Here is a 23,865-nt window from a genome sequence, read left to right on the forward strand (position 1 = left end):
CTTTCTTGTAAACCCCCTTTCTTGGTTTTTCATGGGAACAGGGCAGTGCTCCGCACTCGGCCCGAGTTTCTTCCCAAAGTTGTTTCCCAGTTTCATGTTAACGAGGAAATCGTTGTTCCGGCCTTTAACTCACCTGGTCTTTCAGTGGGTGAGGCCTCTTTGGATGTCGTGCGGGCCTTAAGGACTTATGTTGACCGCACTTCTTCGTTTAGGAAGTCGGACGCCTTGTTTGTCCTCTATGGCTTCCATAAAAAGGGTTGGCCTGCTTCAAAGCAAACTTTGGCGTCCTGGATTCGTATGGCTATTTTTGAAGCTTATCTTCATGAAGGCCTGCCGGTTCCTCCTTCTGTGAAGGCTCATTCCACTAGGTCTGTGGGTCCTTCGTGGGCAGCTCAACGTGGTGCCTCTGCAGTCCAGATCTGCAAGGCTGCTACGTGGTTCTCTGTCCATACCTTCGTGAGGTATTACAGGTTTGACACCTTCGCCTCTCAGGATGCTTCCTTCGGGCGGCGGATTCTCCTTTCGGCACAGGAGCGTCCCCACCCTTAAAGGATACTGCTTTGGGACATCCCCAAGGTATCCTGTGGATACCCTATGGACCCTGAAGTAGAAAATATGAGATATGGTAAGAACTTACCCTTGTTATCTCTATTTCTACGAAGTCCATAGGGTTCCACAGGACTCCCGCCCTGTCGCACCTGTGCTGCAGATGGGCTTTGCTCTGGTCACCGGTTTTTCCGTCTCCCTCTGGGGAGAATGTGATTCTTGTGTGTGTCCAGATCTTTTTTCTCTCTCTTCCTTCTCCTCCTCCGGCCTATGGCTTGGTAACTAACTGAGGTGCCTTGGCTCGGGGGCGGGGTATAGGAGGGGGACCCTAGTGCATCCTGGGAGGCTGAAAGCTTAACTCTATGGTGCCCGATGACTGACGTCACACCTATACCCCAAGGTATCCTGTGCAACGCTATGGACTTCGTAGAAATAGAGATAACAAGGGTAAGTTCTTACCATATCTCATATTATCTCTCTCAACTTTATCTCTCTCCAAGCCTTAGTACATCTACCCCAAAGTCTTTCGGCAAAACATGCTACATTTTTTTTTACCAAATGTGGAACAAAGTGAAGATTACATGGAACAGAGTGAATATTTTGGACATATCTTAAGATATGCTCAATATAATGCCTTCCCTGATTAGACCATGACTTGGACCATTCAAACATGGTCCAAGTACATGACAATAAATATCTACCCAGAACCTAAGTGGTGAAGAACGTTTGTGTTCTATACGTAATATAAAGTAAAAGGCTTGATGGACAGACTGAGATTGAGAGAAACTCAATGCTATTTTGTAACATAGGTCTCAGTCTACGCTTTTGTAGTTGGTATGTGCAGTGAAACAGTAAAGTAAACTGACATTGAGGTCTCTGATGTTTAACCCTGGGCCGAGTTCTTATGCAAAACAAATTGTGACCAGAGTTTGCACAGCAGATTTTCTCTTGGACAGTAGCAAGCTCCTGCTGCAACAGTAGAGAAGGACGTATAGGCTACAACTGGAACTGAGAAGGTGAGTTTCATTTCACACTGGACCTGTTGTAAAATAATTAGATCATTATGAGTTTTTAAGAATATTATGGCCACTACCAACTTGTGACTTTAAAACCACCTCTATTTCCTAATGTTCTACAATGCTGACTAGAGTAAAAATACATAAACGTGATCTAAAATTTCTCTTGGAAAAAATAAATTTTTAAAGGATAGTAGGTTTCTGTGTGAACATATATTGAGGATATTACTGGGTAACTGTTTTTCTGATTTCTGTGTGTTGGCTTAGACTTCTGGGCACACGTGTGACATCATGGGTAGGACCCCTTTCCAAGTCTGCGCCTTGGTCCTGGCTTTGGTTGGCACGATTTGCACCATTGTGTCCACTGTCTCCAGTAAATGGAAAACTTCCAGCAGCACCAGTTCCATCATCACCTCTACCTCGATATTTGAAGGGCTTTGGATGCATTGCGTGGGCACATCTGTGGGGTCTGTGCAGTGTAAGAGGTTCTCGTCTATGCTCAGTCTGCCTAGTAAGTGCCTTTAGCTGTTGTATATAACGTGACAATAATATGTCATTCATGTTCTGCTGTTATTGTATGCCGCAAATTATATATTTATAATACCATCTCTTTACTTATACTACTGTATAACAACTGTGACATTATATCTGCGGTATACTGTGTATCAAGGGTATAAACACAAAAACATATATTAGGGACTTTTTTTTTTAATAAAACATAACCAGGTATTTGTTTTAATTTATGTAACATGAAAATGTATCAAAATGAGAATATGGGAATTAGATATTTGAAATGTGGGATTCACAGCTACAGTACTTTTATATTAATGTTACTATCTTTGGCATCAGGCATGCTAGATGTTGCGGTTATAATTTTTTTTTGCTGTTGGCTACCAGTGTTTATTAGGGTCATTGCTACATTATTAGCTACAACAATATATGGCGACATAAGTTGTTTTTTTTTCAGGAGAGTATTAATGCCCAAGGGGGCCCATGTGCAGCGGGCCCCCAAACCTGCTTATATTTACCTTGTGCTGGCAAGCGGGTCCTTCCTTCCCCACGGCACCATCTTCCCAGTGATTTATCAGGAAGATGCCGCATGTGCTCAAGAGAGCAAAGGCCATACTTGCCTACTCTTCTGGAAGTTGCAGGGAGGGTCTTGAATTTTTGGGTAGCCCCCCGCACCCCCGGAAGTGTAGGAAGATCTCTTGCATCCTGCCCACTTCCTACTGAAGTGAGCAGGATAGAGAGATTGTACAGGGAATTTGCGGATCCATGGGAAGGGGGTGGGGCTAAAATGACGCAAATCAAGCCTAATGACGTCTACAGTCCGGCCCCGCCCCCAGGAGCTGTCAGCAGCATCTCCTCCCTGTACTGCTCCCAGAGAGGAGTTTTGGAAAGTCGGTAAATATGGCAAAGGCTTTTACTGCGCAGCGCTGTCTTCCCAATGATGTCACTGGGAAGATGGCGCCACGGAGGAGGAGGGACCCGCTTGCCGGTACAAGGTAAGCATACTCTGGGTGCAGGGTGTGTGGTGCGAGGCCCCTCTGGACCCAGGGACCCATGTGCACTGCACACCCTGCACCCATTGTCATATTAGTATTTAATATTTGAATTTTAAAAAGAAAAACAACCTTTTCTGGATTATTAGGAGCATTAAAACATTTTCATTCATGAATCAAAAAATTCAGATCACAATAAGAAGCCTGATGACATTCTGGGCCATTGATATAGAACAGCCAATTGCTGGCACCAAAGCTCAGAAGAAAGAGAATGACACACAATATTACATTTGTTTTCATGAAACTTTAAAATTAATAGAGAAAAAGGGTTGACTGCATCTGTCTGAATTACCCATCGTTACTGTTAAAAGAAACGAAGACAACCCAAAACATAATAATATTTACCGGAAAAATATTCCAGTGCAATTTTTAAATATATATTATCAAAAATTTTAAACATGAAACAATATGTTTTTGAGAAATGCATTTAGTATAGAACAAGAGATGAACTACTGTGCAGTTGCTTATATATGCAGGTTATCCAGGGCAACAATGGTTAGGAGGCACCTAAAACACTAAGGGGTAAATTTACTAAGATTAGAGTTTGGTCGAGTTAGATTTTTTGTAAACTCGATATGCATCGCCGAAACTCGGGTGATTTTCCAGTTTTTAAACCCTCAAATTTCCGAAGAAGTGAGTTTAGTTGAAAGTGAGTTGTCCGATGGTGAAGCAGATCGAGATTTCTCCCCCGAGTTGTAAGTTTTGAAGGATAATACTCACCCGAGATTGCAGTGTTTTCTCTCTGCCTAACTCTCAGTGAGATATGTGAAGTCTGCTTGCATGTTGTACCTGTAAAAAACAAAACAAAAAAAATGTTGGGTCCCCCCCAAATATAGCACAACCAGCCCCGGACTGCACAGCCAGTCTTGGTTCCTAAAATTACGGGGGGAAAAAAATGAGTAGGGTTCCTCCGTAATTCAGGAACCACCTGCAGTTGTACTGTAAAATACAATAGTTTTGAACTAGTTTCCACATTTCCACAGTAATGCCCTGCTCCAGGGGTGCGGGGGAAGAGCCCCAGGTTTCAGCCTAAGTTTGGGGTTTTGGGAGAGGGGGCACCCACCTCACCTGAGATCCCTGGCTTGGGCTGGCCGGTTTGGGGTGTTAATGCTTTGGCCCTGGAGACCCGGTGATAGGGTCTCCTGGCTGTGGCATTACACCCTGGTCGGTTTGGGTCCGGTGCTGGTTTTAAAACCAGCACTGGCCCCTAAATTACGGGGGAACCCTACTCCTTTTCCCCCCGTAATTTTAGGAACCAGGACTGGCTGTGCAGTCTGGAGCTGGTTATGCTTTTGGGATGGGGGGGGGGGTTGGGGTTGTGTGCTGCGGTTTGTGTACGCAGTTGCGGGCAGCTGCGAGGTCCCCAGTGAATGTCTCAATATAAATTCTGCTGATTGATGCATTAGCATATTTTAGCAATTGCTAAGTGACAAGATTCACAAATGCATTTGCATTAGCATAAAACCCTGAATCAGGCCCTAAATTAGTGTCGTAATATCACTTATTCAATGTTTTTAAACCCCCAATGGTGCAGGCAACTCAGAGCTCCAGCCGCTACCATGAAGGATAAACATCCAGCTTTCAGCTGCTGCGCCTCAATGTTTGAGATACATTAGGAGTGTGGCACTGGGCCATGATGTCACATCTCAGTGCCACACTCCCAGTCTGAGGAACAGAAAATAGTGCTCAATACCTCAGGGTGGATGAGTACCACCTCTTCAGAGAGTCATATATAGGGCCGGCTCCAGACATTGTGAAGCTCAGGGCAAATGTTCCCAGTTGCGCCCACCACACACACACACACACACACACACAAAATAAATAACTTTTTCAGATGGCGTTCCTCTGCGCATACTGAAAGCGCGAGCTCTTCCGGAAAGGGGCGTGTCCTCCCGGAACACTCCCAATTCATCACACTGTGGGGCGTGCCGGCACTTACGAAGGTGCTGGGCTTCCCCCAAGCTCTCCCATTGTGGCGAATATTTGCCATGTGCAGTAATGCGCCTTACACAGTAATGCGCCTTACACAGTATGTCTTACACAGTAATGCCCTTTATAACACATTATGCCACACGCAGTAATGCCTTGTATAACAGATTATGCCACATGCAGTAATGCCCTGTATAACACATTATGCCACACTCAGTAATGCCCTGTATAATACATTATGCCATATGCAGTAATAACCTGTACAATACATTGTGCCACACGCAGTAATGCCCTGTATAATACATTATGCCACACGCAGTAATGAACTGTATAATACATTGTGCCACACACAGTAATTCCCTTTATAATACATTATCCCCAATTCATATTACGCCACACAGTAGTCCGTTATTCATGTTATGACACACAGTGGTGCCCCTTTTACTCAATGCCCAAATTAGTGCCACTTATACACAAAGCCCACAGTAGTTGTGCCCCTTACACAATGGCCCCGGTAGTAGTGCCCCACAGTGGTAATGCCCCCATTGGTAATGCCCCCAATAGTAGTGCCCACAGTAGTAATGCCCCCTATAGTAGTGCCCACAGTAGTAATGCCCCCTATAGTAGTGCCCACAGTTGTAATGCCCACATTAGTGCTCCCTATACTAGTGCTCACAGTAGGAATGCCCCCAATAGTAGTGCCCACCGTAGTAATGCCCACATTAGTAGTGCCCCCATTAGTAATGCCCCCTATGTAATGCCCCCTATAGTAGTGCCTCCAGTAATAATGCCCACTATAGTAATGCCCGATTAGTAGTGCCCCCAGTAGTAATGCCTCCATTAGTAGTACCTCCAGTAGTAATGCCCACTATAGTAATGCCCCCAGTAGTAGTGCCCCCCTATAGTCATGCCCCAGTAGTAATGCCCCCCTATAGCCATGCCTCCAGTAGTAATGCCCCCCCAGTAGTAATGCCCCCAGTAGTAATACCCACCTATAGCCATTCCCCCAGCAGTAATGCCCCCTATAGCCATGCAGCCAGTAGTAATGCCCCCCTATAGCCATGCCCCAGTAGTAATGCCCCCTTATAGCCATGCCCCCAATAGTAATGCCCCCCTATAGCCATGCCCCCAGTAGCAATGCCCTCCCATAATGCTCTGCGGGAGTCAGAGCTCAGGAGTGAGCTCCGGCTGCTACTGCAGATACAAATGTCAGCAGGCGCCCGTCAAATGGAGCCTCCCTGCAGTGGCTAGCGGGGGGGGGACCGGCGCTAGTTTTTTTTCTTTCTGGGATTTTTTTTTTCTTCTCTCCTGGGGACTTAGTGGCGCCCACTAGGGGCCGGCGCTCCGAGTGATGGCCCTGTTAGCCTGCCACTAGAACCGCCACTGGTCATATACAAAGGGGTAGGGTGCTCACAGGCCTTTTGTGATCCCTGCAGAAAAGCAATAGATATCAGGGGTGATTCCAAGGGCGTCCTATGTCTGTGTGCAATCCCTTACACACACACACATACACACGCACACACACAACTGTGACTGCTGCACATGTGCATGTCTCTTGGAAAACGGCCTTGGAGTAATTTTCCTGATGATCTTTCTACTTCACATGCCCTGGCGTTATTTTCCTCAGACATGTGGCTTCAAGGTAAGTATATAGAGAGGGTGTATGTGGAATGTGTGTATGGTAAGTGTTGTGAGCCCCCCTTGACACTGCGCAGCCTGCACCCATTATAGATACGTCAGTAGACGATTCAATTACTGTATGTGCAATGACTGAAATGTGCATTCCGGAACTGCACATTATGACCACCCAAATAGCAGATTTTGCCCTACACCCCTAAAGCTGCCCATCCACTAGAAGACAGGCAAAAGACTGCACGATTACGACATTGTAATCGTGCAGTCGTTTGTCAGTCTGTGAAGTCCCTAAACTGAACGATCAGTCATTCAGTGTAGATACATCAATCATCTGCAGACAAGCTGATCCTGACGTCAACGTCAGGTTATCCAGCATGTTTGCCTGATGATAGATGTCTAAACAACAAGCAGGAGCGCGCATCACTGGTCGTTTTAGACATTTTTGCTAACTATTTGCAAATGGTTTATGAATGATTGAATGGTAATGTTATCATTCAATCGCTCAATTAAATCGTCTAGTGGATGTGCACCTTAAGACATGCGCAGGAAAATCTAAAATGTTGGGCTACCGCAAAATACTGTAATGTGCGCATCGACCCTAATCACAGAGAAAGTTCATCAATGCACAAACACTGTGATTGTGATTTATGGGCATTCAAAAGTATTCTCACCAGTGGCTTCAAAGGGGACGTCAGGCAGATGACTGTCTGGTTGGGGTAAGGCATGTGCAAGGGCTGCGTACATTCCTCTGTAACTGTGAGGACAGATCCCTGAGCTGCAGGTAACATTAGATAGTTTTCTAGGTAAGGAACTTGTATTTATGATATTGATCCTTTTAATCTATTACTTCTACTTTATTTTCACTTGTGTAAAACTTAGTAATTGACTTGATCTTGTCAGGTAAGAGAACTTACAAAGACAAATGTTTAAAAGTTGTAAAATCTTCTGAGCGTTTTGCATGCAATTATAGAATCTTTAGCGTTGATTTGTACTTTTATCTGTTATAAAGATAAAATATATCATACGCTATGTTTTCTAAACTTACCTAAAATATTTATTAAAAACTATGAATAAATTACATGCATCTTAAATATGTCAGGCTGAAATCTAGGTAGCAAAAGTTAATTTAATATTACAGATTTATTGTTTCTTTCTACTAATTGTATCTCGGAGGGAACAGGGAACACAGAAGAACATCTGCAAATAAGGATTTTAAGTTACACATTTCCTCCATCTGATGAATAGAAATTGTTTTTAAACAGTCAGAGTAGCACAGGAAGTGCACATATAAAGCTGTGATGTGAAAAATTGAAACATAGGAATATATGGGGAATATATAAATGATGTTTGTATTTTAAAAGCTAAAAGTATTGAGTAATAAAAAAAATATCGGTGGATTTCAAACTCATTTGTAGGTATGCAAGGACATGATAATGTAGCACAGAGCAAAAAGCACATTTGTCATAGTCCTAACTGGCAAAGCTTAACATTATAATTTTATGTCTTTATGGCACAGAAGCCAGAGAAATCTAAAGACTTGGGGCCTGATTCAGAGCCGCTCGTAAGCGGCCGCTCGTTCGCTCCGAGCGATGTTCGCACAACTGCGCATGCGTACGGCTCGTAATACGCATGCGCGAACCAGTCAGTGCGGTCGAAATTCATGTGCTCGCAAAATAGCGAATGCCTGATAATTTGAGTGACAGAATGAGGCGTTTGTGGGTGGTAAAAGGGGAAGGTGCTTGAAAACGGGGAGTGGAGATCCGAACGCAGGCGTGCCAAAAGGTCAAAACGGGCGTTTTAAGGGTGTGCATAATTAACAAAGCAGCGTCATCGACCACGTCACTTGGTTGTTTCTTAGCCTGAACTGCTCGCATGATTGCGGTAGGAAAATCCAACCACAAGCACTGCGAGCAGTTCATACGCCTTTCGATGTACTCGATTAATCAAATAAATAGCGGAGATGACGTAGGATGCGAGCGGGCAGGGGTCGTTTTTTACAAAATAGCGAGCACATGTTTCGTTCGCTCGTTCAGACATAGAGGCGTCAACAGACCGCAAAGAGCGAGCGCTCTATTTAAATATCCGGCCCCATTTTCTGAACGACCGTTCACAAATAGCGTCCGGCTCTGAATCAGGCCCTAACTGTACAACTGAGCTAAATAATATTTTTGACTGCATTAAAGCGAGAATTGAAAACAACTATATCCTTATACAGTGCTAGTAGCGTACATGCACAATATTCCGCCCAGGCACGACATGCAGCCCGTCCTCCACTTTCTCCTCGTATGGATTTGTGTCTAAAACATACGGTACATGTAATATTGGTGCCGCAAAAATGGAATCAAGATGCGCTTTAAGCATAGCTTGATGCGGCCGCATTCTATAAATGCAGGCACCAGTTTGCATGTTCTCCCCACATTTACCACCATGTTTGTTTGGGCTTCCTCCTTTTCATTTTCCTACCTCACTCCCAAAACATACCCATAAGTTAATTCACTTCTGACATAAAGGTAACCCTAGTGTGTATGTCTGTCTATGTGATGGAGAACAGATTGTAAGCTCTAATGGGGCAGGGACTGAATGACCAAATATTCCTGTAAAGCGCTGTGCTGTTAAATAATATTCATGATTCCCTCCTGTATTGAGGGAGTGCAGTAATAGCATAGATAATGGAGAGGTTGTTGGTCATTTAGAACATCAGAAAGATCTACATTACTTTTGAGATGCAAAAACTGTTACCAACAAATTGCTAGAAATTATTTCTCCATCGTTGCTCTTTTTACCTTTTAGAAATACATTTGGATATAAAATACACCATTTTACTATTATTTAATGTTTTAAGAATGAATTTAAAGTAAGAGAGATGTGTAACTAAGGAGCCTATTGATCATTTATAAATATTTGCGGCATACTCCCCGGAAACACCTATTTTCACTATAAAATAAATCATATACAATTACATAATTCATATATAAAGTAATAAAACATGCAATATTGCAGATCACCGCAGGCGAGCATTCAAAAGATTATTAAGAGTCAATATACAGAGTTAAGAAGGAACTCGCCCAATATTCAGACTCTTGAATAGCACTTGGACTTTGCTTGTCTCAGTCTTTGTCATTTATCTGCAGTTCTCTGCTGGTAATAGCACTCTATGTGGAGTAAAACGGCTAGCTTCTCACTAAAGGCATACAGCAAAGGACAAGGATTGTGTGTTCTGGCTGATGCGTTTCTTTGATCCAAGCAATTTCATCAGAGAAATAATCACAGTTCTACTATTCAAACCTCGCTGATCTGATGTGGGATCTTCATAATCAATAGGCACCTTTATCAGAGGGTTTTCATGTGCTCTATGGATGAAATGTGAAGTGCCCACCGAGTGTTCTGGTAATTGCAAAACAACTTCCAGGCTTCTGACAAGCAAAAAGTGTTCCCCCTTCTCATACACAGACCTAATCCCTTCATATGACATAGCCAAACTGTTATATATTTTTCTGTTTTTATAGCTTTTTTTAAAGGCAAACATCTACATAAGAAAAACTTGTGAAATTAGTATATGAGAATCTTTCTTTCTCAAAAATCACTACTACAGCCAGGTAAATAAAATTAATTTATAATCAGTCTCCAAAGCATAGCATTAGAAAAAGTGTCACTTAAGGAAAAGGAAATAAGCTTCCACGTTTATGGCCAGGCCACATGTCTTGTTTTTTGTTAGAGCATGAATACTGGGTGTCATAGTCAATACAGATGGATCAATAAAACCTCGTCAGATATCTGATAATCGATAAACTGATACTAGGTGGGAGGCATGGCGCATCACATTCGGGATGCGTTGCATCCTGTCAATCTTCGCATGCAGGCCGGTGTTGGTAACGCCAGTATGCATGTAGGAATGCGCAAAGGAACGCTCTCTCGGTAAGAGCGTCCCTTTGCGCATGAGGGACTTCCGGGTCTATGACCTATAAGCCCTTCTGCACATGCACAGAAGGATGCATGCCGGGGGTGCTGGGAGGGATTCGATTAGATGCCTCCAGCAGCACTCTCCCGATAGAAGCCAAAAGGCCTCTATAGGGTAACACCATCAGGACATGGCGTTACCCACCGCAACCAAGCCCCGGAGTGCATCGCATCCCGGGGCTTGGTGCATATGAGAAATGCATTTCTCGCTTTGCTGCGTCCTGCCTCTACTTATCATTTATCTAGCACCTTCTATAAGATAATAGCTAGAATCTGATTGCTTGCTATGGGCAACATCTCCACTTCTAAAAACCTGCACTTTAGTAAATATACCCCTTACTGTAAGTACTCTATTTTTTTTTTTTTTTTTTGCGGGATCTGATCTTCTATTACATCAATATATTAACCACAAGGATAGTTTCTTATTGATTTTGCGCATTTGTTTATTCAAAAGTAAAGGCGCACATCCACTAGCAGATACTAATGGACGACTGAATGATAACGACATTGTTATTGTTCAGTCGTCCATTAATCGTGCATGAATCGGGCACTAAAATGTCAGCGACCTCCCGCTGGTCGTTTCCGACATCAATCATGGTCCGAACATGCCAGTCAATCTGCCGATAACGACAGATTGACCATGTTTGGGGATGATGGAGGGTGCCTACACTGAATGACATATCGTTCAGTGTAGGCACTGCAGGGGATGGGGAACGATGGTAAGATTACGATGTCGTAATCGTACTGTCTTCCCTGGGTCGCATAGTGGATACGCACCTTAAAACTACTGGTATTATCTTTTACAACAAAGATAACACATTCTATCAAACTGAAAAGCACCAGCAGCAACAAGCTCTTTTTTATGTGTATATATCATGCATGCCTACTCTCCCAGAAATCCCGGGAAGCTCCCAATATTTTGTGTAGCCCCTCGCACCCCCAGTAGAGTAGGCACTTCTCCCGCATTCATACCCACTTCCTAGTGAAGTGGGCAGAATTTTTATGGAGTTGGGGGTCCCAGAGTAGGGGGTGGGGGTTAATGGCCAATTCTGCAAAAATTGCGTCATTTGGCCCGCCCCCTATTTAAAATATGCGATATTCGCAGCAATTTACCACTAGGGGACGGGGCTTAATGACACAAAACATCAGGCCCCACCCCCCATCGACGTCCACCTGCTTCTCCCCGGGTTTCTTCCGGGGAGGAAAAATGTACAATAGGCAATTATGGTATAAATTAATTTCACTCTGTCATCATTGAAAACCATACAGATTAGTAAATTAATTCACAATGTGTCCCCTAGAATTACTAACCCAGCTGGCTGATGTGCCCTTTGCATAATATCATCACTGCCAACCCTACAGCTTCACTGCTTTTATATTTTGGCTAGTGTGTTTATTAGTGTGGCTCTTACTATTTTTTATTATTTTTTTTTTTTATATACAGTTTCAAATAGTTTTTTTTTTTTTTTTTTTAATAGTATGCTCATATTTAATCTAAAGCACACTTACAGATGTGTCCTTATACCCCGGCGCACACGTCCCGCCAAAAAGTCACTCTCTGCGCACCAGGTTCCCGGGCTACTCTGCCGCGCCAAGTGTTTTTCTCGCTCAAAATATGCGTCTTATTCGCATAAAATAACTGATCGCGACAAATCTACCTTGCTAGCCTACACCGATACGTTTGATGTGCGACATTTGTACATCTGTGTGCGCCTGAGTCTAAATCTATGTAAGAAGTGCTGCGATACGGCTTTGTCTCACACCAGGCTCCGTTGTGCTTCATATGCGACATTGTACGTGTTTAAAACAAATACCAGTGCAGTTAAAGTGGCAGCCCAGCATCTATAGTACACATTGGGCCTGTCTCAGGGGCGCATGCAGTGCCGATGTTCATGTAGCTGTGTGACTATTTGCCACTGTGCACACAATAAATCCAGAAAACCCTTACGGCGCAGGCATGGCACAGAGCATACACACAAAGATGCTGTTGCGATTGGGACAGACGGAATCAGAAATGGGGCGTCACAGTGATGGGCGGTCCTGGGCGGTGAATAGAAGTGAACACAAAAAAAAGTGTATCATGGGCGTGTTATGGGAGTGTTGCGGGCGTGTCAGTGTTCCCAAATGCACAGACGCACATCACAGCGGCCATGTTTAAACAAAGAAACTGCACCTGCTATAGGGCTGGTGGAAGTGCTGATGGTGCGCCGATTGTGGCGTGTAAAGAATCACTGGAGGTGGGGGGCATGGCCTGGAGGTCAAGTGCAAGGGACGTGCCTCAGGAGAGCTTCGGCATTTATTGCTGTTAGGCACCGATTTACTGTGCCCAGCGGGGCCCCCAGCAGTGATACTAAGTGGGGTAGTCCCCCTGCACCCACCTAAACCCTCAGGTTCACTAACGGATCCCGGGTCTGGCACTCGTGATCGGGGCCTAGCTCCCCGGCAGAAGCCGCAGCCTCAGTTTAGCGGCTGGAGCCGCCAGCTACCCACGTGACAGAGCGCGCGGAGGCTGAAAAGCCGGCGCTACACAAGAGGTACTGCACCCCACACCACACATGCTGCCGCTTTGCTAGTCCGCCGAGTACCTGCTGCTGCCGCTGGACTCCTGCTGGTACTGCTCCTGCGGCAGGGAGTCGGGACTGAACAGCTGTCCCTCTCCCTGTTTGACCTGCATCTGGCGGCCATCTTGTCGGCAGCCTGCTGGGCACATCCTGGGTGGCCTCTGAAGCGCTACTGCTGCTGATGTACAGAGGACAGTGATACTAGTGGTGAGTCTCTAAGGGCCTGCAACATATTTCCTGCACTGCCACTGTTTGTACTCCCCACCTGCTTTTGTGCTGGACTTTCTCTGATGCTGGAGCTCTGTGGCTGTTCACTAGCTATTACATATTCTGCCCATCTCAATTATTGAGTCACATATTACACTATTGAAGTGTGCCTTCTTTATATCTCAAGTTCCCATTTTAATGTGGATTTGTACACTTTATGACGCTCTCTCTATTTTGTGTACACTTCAGCGCACCTGCTATACGTGCGAACCTCTGTAATTTATACTGCTGACGTCTTCTGTCTGTCATGTGATGAAGTGATATATACCCTTTGAGGCCCTCACCTGTTTCGCATTATATAGTGGATCCGTGTTTCCTACCTATTATTTGTTCTGGTGACCCTGATAACATTTCTGGCAAGGGACGGAAGGCTCAAGCTACTACCACTCCCTCCATGTTTACCCCAAAATCTAAACCAACGCCGCAGACAATTGAGCAAGCTGGATCTTCTCCCCCCAACTCTCCTGAGATGGATATCGACCCGTCTATTCAGGCTGTTTTAACCACCTTAGTGGACGGGATCAAATTGACATTTCAACAGGAGTTCAAAAGAGCCGAACTAACCTCTTTGGGATCAAGAACAGATGCTCTAGAAACCACGACGGATGAGCTTTGTCGCCAGCAGGGAGTGGTGGACAGGGAACTTTCCCTCTTGAGAACCGAAGTCAATGACCTCAAGGAGAAACAAGAGGATCTAGAAAACAGATCGCGTAGGAACAACCTTAGGATTAGGAATGTCCCTGAATCCGTTAATCCTACTGTTTTGTCTACTTTCCTGCGAGACCTCTTTAAATACATTCACCCTGATCTCCAAGATAATGACCTCCTCTTAGACAGAGCACATCGCGCGCTTAGAGCTAAACCACCTTCTGGACAACAACCTAGAGACATTGTCACTAGATTACATTATTTCCGTACGAAGGAGAAACTTATGATGGCTACTAGAGACACTCCGACTATTGTATTTAGAGACTTGCATATTCAACTATTTCAGGACTTAGCTCCGTCTACCATTCAGAAGAGGAGAGACCTGCAGCCAATCACGAGGGTACTCCGCCAACACAATGTGAGATACCGCTGGAACTTTCCCTTCCAACTACAGGTTTTAGTAGACAATACAACTCGCACGGCTAAAACATTGGAGCAGGGTCAGAAGCTTCTTGACAACCTAGATATTCTACCGACCACAGCTCCACCTGCCCCCTTGCCGGGGTCTCCTAGGTCTCAACGTCTGGGTCCTCCACAGGCGAGCTGGACGAAGGTGCCTCGTGGTCGGATTGACGACTCTGCCCCACCTTGAAAGGACATTCTTGTCTTACTGGATATGTTGTTTCACACACGGCTGGAGTTGACATTCTGACTCCAGATATCCACCTGTGAACCTTTAGGTTCTTCACAATAGTCTGTTTATAAGCTGATTGCTTTTTCGTGAATTCTATATTATACATTTATACTTTTTCTATTTTCTTTACATATATTCGCCATCTATTGTTTTTTATATTCTAGCGATTGATAATTGTATTATGTCTATATAGGACTTGTATTTATTTATTTTAGTTTATTATTTTTGTTTTTTGTTTTCTAGCAATGTTCTGTTTCAAAACGATTGCTTATAAAGGTATATTTGTTGTTTTGGGTTGGTCTAACACGGTTCCACTATTACCCTATCCCCTTATGTGGGATATTTATGTTCAAATTTATCTGAGGGCCTCTGGCCTTGTACCGGTTTTTGCCCTATATCGCCCCACATCCCCACGACCATATGTTTACACCCTCCTTTTGTTGTGTATTAATGCTGATTTATCTGTCTAACCCCTTTGTTAGGGTTTATTCTTTACAGGGTTTTGGCCTATCGAGGCCTTTCTTCCATACGCTATCTTTCTTTTTTCTTTTCTCTTTTTCTGTCTCTGTTTTTTGTTCATTTTTTTTTTTTTCTCTTTCTCTGTTTTTATTTTCTTCCCTTATCCAGCTGGACTGTCTGTGGTAGTTGCACCCCTTGTACCTGGGCTTTTAAAACTTCTCGTATCGTGGCTCTCTCATGGGTCTGAAGATCTTATCGATAAATGTTAATGGTCTTAATTCTCCGAACCGATGTACTTTGGTCCTTGGAACCTGCAGATGTGAAAATGCGGATATCGTAATGCTCCAAGAGACACACCTGACTGGGGAACACTCCCAACTGCGAGGTAAACGTTTCCCACACACTTATTTCGCGTCAGCTCCCTGTAAAAAATGAGGCGTGGCGATCCTCATTTCTAGTAAAGTTCCCTTTGTTCTCTCAAAGCAAGTTGTCGACACAGACGGTAGATATCTCATATTAATAGGGACCCTTAAGACGGAGACGGTCACGTTAGTTAACCTATATGCCCTCAATACTGGCCAGAGTTCTTTTTTTTTCTGCTGGTAGAGCAACTCTCTCAGGGTCATTTAATAATTGGTGGAGACTTCAATGCAGTCTTAGACCCTTCTCTCGATAAAAATGCATCGTCACAAATACACCATTCCCCTGAAGTGTTGCGCACATCTAGGTCTCTTAGTAATGGTTTGAATAGATTGTCTGTTGTAGATTCCTGCCGTCTCAAAAACTCCATGGCTAGAGATTACACGCATTATTCTGGTCCCCATCAAATTTATTCCCGCATTGATCTAATTTTAGTCTCGCGCTCCCTCGCTTCTAAAGTCACTTGTGCAGGTATTACTCCTTTCTCATGGACAGACCATGCAGGTACTTATATTTTGTTTGATTTATATGATTCCTCCTGTAGATCTAGATCTTGGTGTCTTGATGATACTTTGTTGTTAGACCCGTCTACTCTACAAGACATTAAGTCTGCTATATCGGACTATTTTGAGATTAATTTGACCGATGAGATTGCCAAGTGTGTAATCTGGGAGGCCCATAAAGCCACGATTAGGGGCAGACTCATCAGTAAGGCGTCACACTTTCGCAAGAAAGCTCAGCATGAAATCTCGCTACTAGAAACTGAGATTTCTCAGCTTCTTTCTCAGCATAAGCAATGCCCCACAACTGCTGTACTTTCTAGAATTAACACCCTTAGAGGTAGGTTGAATACTATCCTCTCTCGCAGGTCGGCTAATTTATTAAGAAAGCTTCAACAGAAATACTATGATAAAGCAGATAAGGCAGATTCTGTCTTAGCTAGTAAGCTTAGACAAAAACGGGCATACGGTCTGATTACCAAAATTAAACTGGGACAGTCAGGGACCACCACTTACGACCCAGAAAAGATAATGTCTGAGTTTTATGCTTATTATAGAAATCTGTATAATATATCCTCTTTTTCACAACATCGAGAACCCCGAGACATCCCTTCCTTGTTTGCCTTCTTTTCTGATAATTTGCTCCCTTCTCTTAATGAGCAGCAATTGTTGGAGATGAATGCAGATATTACGGAGGAGGTAATTGTGGCCATCAAAGGACTCAAAACGTCTGCGGCTCTGGGTCCAGATGGATTTACGCCCCAATACTATAAGAAATTTGCTTCTGTCCTATCACCCTTCCTCAAAATCTTTTTTAATGATTTATTAGATGGTGCTTCTTTTGACCCATTGACCTCCTTGGCCAGCATAGTTGTGATTCCAAAGCCGGATCGTGATTTAGAATCAGTCATTAATTAGAGACCCATTTCTTTACTGAACGTCGATATCAAAATCTATGCCAGACTGTTGGCAAATAGATTGGGTCCTCTTCTCCCCAATTTGGTTCATCCCGACCAAGTTGGTTTCATACCTGGGAGACAGGCCCTTGACAATACACGCCGGACAATTGATCTGATCAATGCTATCCACAAACAAAAATCGCCAGCCTTGGTGCTGGGGTTGGACGCTGAGAAGGCATTTGATCGGATCCATTGGCCCTTCATGTTTCACGCCCTCCAATCTGTGGGTCTTTCTGATCTTTTTTTTAGTGGTGTAACCGCTCTATATAGATCCACTCGGGCAACTGTGCTGGCCAACGGGATTTCATCTTCCCCTTTCCCTATTTCTAACGGGACTCGACAGGGCTGTCCACTGTCCCCCCTCATTTTCGCCCTGACGATAGAGCCTCTTGCGGCATGTATACGTGCCAATCCATATATAAAGGGTATTAAGATTGGGTCTGTCGAAAATAAGATATCACGCAGATGACATTTTGCTCACTATATCCTATCCAGCTCATTCCTTACCTCATCTTTTTCGAGAGATAGAGGATTTTGGTGCTCTCTCTGGCTTTAAAATGCACAAAAGACTGAAGTTCTTGACTTCTATATCCCACAAGCTGTTAAAGATACCTTAGAACAATCCTTCCACTTTAGTTGGAATCTACGCCAATTGAAGTACTTGGGGGTCTACATTACCAAACACTATAGACAACTTTTCCAAGCAAACTTTCCACAATTGCTAGCACAATTTCAAAAAGATCTTAAGGACTGGGGAGGTTGTCGCATCTCCTGGATCGGCCCTGTTAATGCTATCAAAATGAACCTATTGCATAGTTTATCTATTTCAGATTCTGCCCATCCGGATACCTCCTTATGTTATTAAGCATCTACAACACATAACTGCACAATTTATTTGGTCCAATAAACGACCTTGGGTGGGATGCGGGGTGATGCAGAGACAAGCTTCTGGTGTTGGCCTTGGGGTCCCCAATTTTAAATGATATTATTTTGCCACCAGATTAGTACAATGTGTATTGTGGAATGGACCCAAGTCTGAGAGGGTGTGGGTCATGATAAAAACTAATGAACTTAAACTGCATTTCATTTCTTCATTGTTGTGGCTTCCCAAAACGGCCCGCCCTCGGGCTGCCCTGCATCATCCTGTGATCTCTCATTCTTTAGATATTTGGGATACGGCTAACCGCCAACACAATATTGCCCCACATCCTAGTCCTCTGATTCCGCTGTTTGACAATCCACTTTTCCATCCGGGCTGTCTTTCCTCCGCTTTGGTGCATTGGAAGAATGGTGGAATTAGATTACTAAATGATATTACGCAGACCTCGCCCTTCCCCACGTTTTTGGATATACAGGCCAACCTTTCCATCCCTCATACCTTCTTTTTCCAATACCTGCAAAAACGACACTTTCAATCCACATAGGTGTCTCAACTTACCCACAGGTCTCTCACCACGTTGGAGGGCCTGGCCCTTCGTATGGCATCCCCTAAAGGACTCATCTCCACATTATACAATTTGCTCCTGTCACCATCACCGGACATTAGAGACTCTCATGAATGGGCCTGGGAGGCTGACGTGGGGGAAACCATAGACAATGAAGGCTGGACTGATATCTATTCTAACTTGGTCAAAAGCTCAATATGTGTTCGCATAAAAGAAAATGCGTACAAGTTATTTTTTAGATGGTATTATGTTCCTACTCTTCTTAACAAAATGTACCCTGGGACTTCCTCATTGTGTTGGCGATGCTGCATAACAGACGGGACATTCCTACATATTTGGTGGAGCTGTTCGAAATTAGTTCCCCTTTGGAAGGAATTGTGTACATTGGCCAATTCTGACTTGAGTATTCAGATCCCTTTTAGCCCTAAATATTTTCTACTCCCTATAGGCATTCCTGGGGCATCTCCCCACCAAAATAAATTATTTACTCAGATGGTATTGGCAGCCAGATGCGTTATTGCATCAGCATGGAAGAAGTCTGAAACGCCTAGTTTGGGTCTGATTATAGCCAAAATATGGCATGTCCACTCCATGGAATACGTCACTAGCATAATGAGGGGCTCCACCACAAATTTCATTAAGGTCTGGGAACCCTGGACCTCTTATTTTCAGGTCCCCCCAGCATTTCTGTGAACACTTTTTGATATGTTCATTTGTTATCTTATCCCAGTTTCTAGTTTATTGTGCTAACTTGCTGCGGCCGTGTCCACTCCAGTCGGATCTATCCCATTCTCTCTTCCCCAACCTCCTTCTATCCTTCTCTTCCGTTGTTTTTTTTTTCTCTTCTGTTTCCTCCTCTCTTTTTTCAATATTGAAAAAATTAGATGAGACAGTTTTATTGCACATCTGTTTATTATCGATGTACTGTGCATTTACTCATCTTTGTAATATGGTGTGTTTATATATTTAGACCTCTGTGTAGGTCGCTTTCGTATTGTCTCTCATCTCACTAATAAATTTTGTTTTAAAAAAAAATCAAACAAAAAAAATCACTGGAGGTATTACAGCATGCAGAGAGGCTGGCAGTGGACGCCTCAGTGCTTGGACACTCGGACTCGGCCAGTGGCGTCACGTGGAGGGGGTGACTCCAAAATGCTGGCTCCTCTGCAGTGACAGGAGCCGTTTCCTGCAGTGTGACATTCTCCTGCAGCACCCGTCTCCTGTCATAGAAGAGGAGCTGACAGCCCAGTCTCCAGGGGCAGCCCAGCACCTCTGGTGATGCTGGGCTGCCCACGGAGTGTTGTTATCGGGATACCCCACAAAGCCAAGGATCCTTTATTTAGGCCACACCCCTTTTCAGCTAGGCACGCCTCCGGCACACCAGAGGGGGGGTTCCAGAGTGTGCAGCGGGTGTCACCAGACCTGGTGATGTCTCTCACTCGGTCTACTATACCGGGGGAAGGCTGATATTATGCATTTTATCACAGTTATAACTCAAACAACAGATGCAGGACCGGACGGTGTGGCGTCCACCTCTGAATCATGCACATAGTGTTTTTTTGCTGCATTTACAATGCAAATAAGATGCAGAATTTAGATACAGTACGCTACTCATCTTAGAGCGTCTCAGCAGCGGCTGGAGTCTCGCACCATATGTCGTATAAACGCTAGGTGTATGAGAAAACATCTGTAGATGTTTTAATCAAGGGTTAAAAAATATATATATTTATCAGACCTGCCAAGCTGTATGTTCCTACTAGAGGGTAAAGGAGCTGGCATGTGGGGAACTGACAAAAGGAAGGACAGACATTAGGGGGAGTGCAAAGCATTATGGGTGCAGACAAAACTGGTGGCACCATTGTTCAGAGAGTCTGAAGTAAGGTAGGCAGCCTGGTGAAACATCTGTGCATATAGTAAATGTGAATTATATAGGGGTTAAAGTGTGTTCTGGGTGTTATTAGTGGCTGGAGATGGGTAAGTCTGACTAAATGAAGAAGCAAACTGCTCTGTTATTTGCTACAGTGCTCCCTATCACGACCACCCTTTGCCACCTTAGCACATAGAGGTATATAATATGCTGAGCATTTAAGGCTGCTTCTTTACAGTATTTTATTTATGTATTGCCATATTTTGAATAATATAATTTCGTTCTCTACATCATGCATGCAAACAATGACCTTCTCTAGGCTTAGCTTGTACTCAGTGTGCTTCAGTTGATTTGAGCAGGCTGATATTGGCATAATGGCAATACTGAGCAATTGTACTGTATTACATAAAACAGTCCATTTACCATGCACACTCAGGAAGGATGCTATAAACCTTTGAATAGCAGAAGTAAGTAGATATATGTTTCTGATAGGAAATGACCATAAAGAGTGTCACTAGTGTCATGCACCTGGAGCAGGAGATACTTTTATATGTTGTTTCCAATATGGTGAGGTCACAGAACAGTAACGAGTAATCTGGCCCAACAGTCTTTAACGAATGCTGAGAGTCCTCAGACTGCGTACGGCATCGCAGTGGCTAATTTATGCACGTCCCTGCAACGGCATCTGAACGCACTGCAATGCCTGCGTTTTGCAGACCACCCCCCCCGTCACCTCCCACAAGTGCCACTTCCTGTCAATTATTCAGCGATGGGTCTGTGTAGTCACTGCGGTCGCAGCTGCCGGATCTCGTATGTACACTGGTATGCATACACATGCGCAGAACGAACCAATAACCAGAATGTATGCGTATTAGCATCTGCGTTACTTGCCGGATCAGGCCCAATGTCTGTAAATAATAATAATAATCAGTATTTGTCAGTACTGTTTTTTTTATTTTATTTTTTAAAGTTAAGAAAATTAAAGTGTCAATACTGAAAATATCAGATTCATATGCTGGCAGAGATGGAAAACCTATGAGAGAACACTTCATGTTGAAGCTCAGTGTGCACTTTATTTCTGATATGAAATATCCAGTTAGATAGAGGCATGGTGATGTGTTTGTGTTGTAGACATAATAAAGTGAGAACAGTATCAGTGTGTGTCATTGTCTCTGTTGCTCCATAAGGGATCGAACCTTTGGTCGATCTCCGGGCTATATGGAGTCACGTGATGCTATGATAATATACACTGTGACAGAGACTGTTTACTCTGGGATTAGATCAGTCCCACTGAGCATCAATATTCTGTCAAACATTAATTACTTTTTGCGCTGTTTGTTCTAAGAGATTAGGAGGAGGATGAGTGTTTCCATATAGAGCCAGGTGCGCTCATTTCAAACCAGCTAATGGAATATTTGAATTTATTTGTATTCTTTTTGTTTGAAAGTTGGTTGTAACATGTATGCCATTTAGAGATGAGAAACATAATCTGAAAGGCCACCAATCAACCCTAACCTTCCTGGGGGGGGGGGGGGGGGTGACTAACCCTAAATCCCCCCAGGGGTGCCTAAAACTAACCCAACCCCCATTCGCGGCTAGCTCCTAAGAAGCCCCGGACTTACCTCGTTCAGGATGGCATCTGTCAAGATTCCGGCGTCGGGATTAAGATAGGCGTCGGTATTTCGACGCCTATTTTAAATCCTGTGTCGGGCTTGAATTGTCGGCATTTAGACCGACGGCATCTCGCCCGGAGTTCTAATAACTACATTGCCTTTTAAGGATATTGTGGACATTTTACAAAGATATTAGTGATTGCTGTGAGATTTCAGTTTCATAGCAAGAGTGCATTCATAACAAAATATATGGCGGAATTAAAGAAATTATCAGTTTGGAGTGGGACCAGCAGATGCCCTTAAAGACAGATTAGCACATGACATGAATAGGGATACTGCCCAAACCTGAGCTGACTGTAGACAGAACTCTGCCCTTAGCTATTTCTATTGAAACAACGACAAGGGATGCAGCAGAAAATCCCACAGTATTACTATTTGGACTTTATTTATAGGGCACCACAAGTGGTCCACAGCGCCATAAAGAGGGAAAACAACAAAACAAACAGTACAATACATGACACAAATGAATAGATAGTACTACATCACTTCACATGAGCTGGTGCAAAGGGGGGGGTGTAAGTATTCAGTGCAAGCTGACCCTGTACCCATAGACTTGGGTGCACCCAGGGGCGCCGAGAGGGGGGTTAGCGGGTACAGATTACTCGGGCTTCCTGAGGGGCCCGGCGCCGCCCCCCCCCCCCTCCCTCACAGCAGCCCAGCACAAAGCGTGTGCTGAGCTGCAGTGGGAGACTGCTCGTGGTTGCTGAGCAACAGCCACAGCAGTCTCCTATGCCTGTGGGGGGAAGCAATCACCCTGATCGCGCCCCCCTGGCTTTGATCCGGGCTGAGGGGGCTCAGAGCGCCCCCCTCCACAGCACGCAGTACCGCTTTGCTGCGCTGCAAAACTTTTTTATTTTTTCGGGAAGGGGCGTGGCCATGCCTCCCGCGATTAGCCCACGCCCCCTGTTACCCGTCCCCGCCGTGGCTCTTGGCGGGCCTGGGTGCAGTTAACAAGTTTAGAGCCACTAAAGGAGGTGTGAACCAAAAATTAACAAAGGGCAGAGAGCCCACGGAGGAAGTGAAGAGTGTAGCTGGTGAGCAGGAGTAGACATAGCTGGGAAAGGAGGGAGGGGGGCCCTGCTCATACAATCTTACATACTTTTGGAAGGGGAAGACGAACAGATGACACGGGAGCTGAGAGCTAGAAGCAAGGGATTGTAAGAAGATGAAAGAAAAAGGGCGAGTTTACCTACATAGAGATGGTTAGCTGATGGGCAGGTATTAAAGTATTTGTGTTCTCTTGCAAGCCTACTATGATGCCCAAAATGACATCCTCCAGGCCAAACGTGTGTAACATATATATATATATATATATATATTATTTTTATATTATTTTTTTTGTGACCTTCAGTCGGGCTGGGGGTCCCTCTCCTGGGTAGAAGGACTCCTTTCTTACACACACAGCAGCGGGGAAACAGCACACCAGTCTGGATGCGAGTACAAGCTGGTCGGCGCCAGTCTTTATTGTACAATGTCAGAATTTACATAAAGAAAACATAAACATAAATTCTAGCCCTGTCTGGGCTCTAACTTCACAAGTGATTCCCTCACTACATGAACCTGACAGGGCCTAATGCCCTCACCAGCCGAAAAACCATAGCACAGTCCTCATAGCTAGGTTTCCCAGGGTCTCTGAGCAGACTCCCTGTCTGCTCACCCAGGTGAGGCACTCAGCTCTAAACAAACTAAGCATATGTTGGCCATTCTCAACTGGAAGCCCTAATGAG

At 44.3% G+C, this 23,865-nt stretch overlaps 1 protein-coding gene across 2 annotated transcripts in view; it reads left to right on the top strand.

Moving 5' to 3' along the window:
• The first annotated feature begins 1,853 nt into the window (after positions 1-1,853).
• LOC148534360 (claudin-15-like) overlaps positions 1,854-23,865 on the top strand; it is a 137,782-nt gene continuing 115,770 nt past the window's right edge. For both annotated transcript variants that reach the window (XM_088466798.1, XM_088466800.1), the window contains exon 1: positions 1,854-2,073. In XM_088466798.1, the coding sequence (XP_088322924.1) occupies positions 1,854-2,073 (220 nt within the window). The remainder of the gene's footprint in view (positions 2,074-23,865) is intronic.

The sequence above is a fragment of the Taudactylus pleione genome, unplaced genomic scaffold, assembly GCF_031769625.1.
Source record: "Taudactylus pleione unplaced genomic scaffold, aTauple2 ptg000066l, whole genome shotgun sequence".
Taxonomy (NCBI): domain Eukaryota; kingdom Metazoa; phylum Chordata; class Amphibia; order Anura; family Myobatrachidae; genus Taudactylus; species Taudactylus pleione.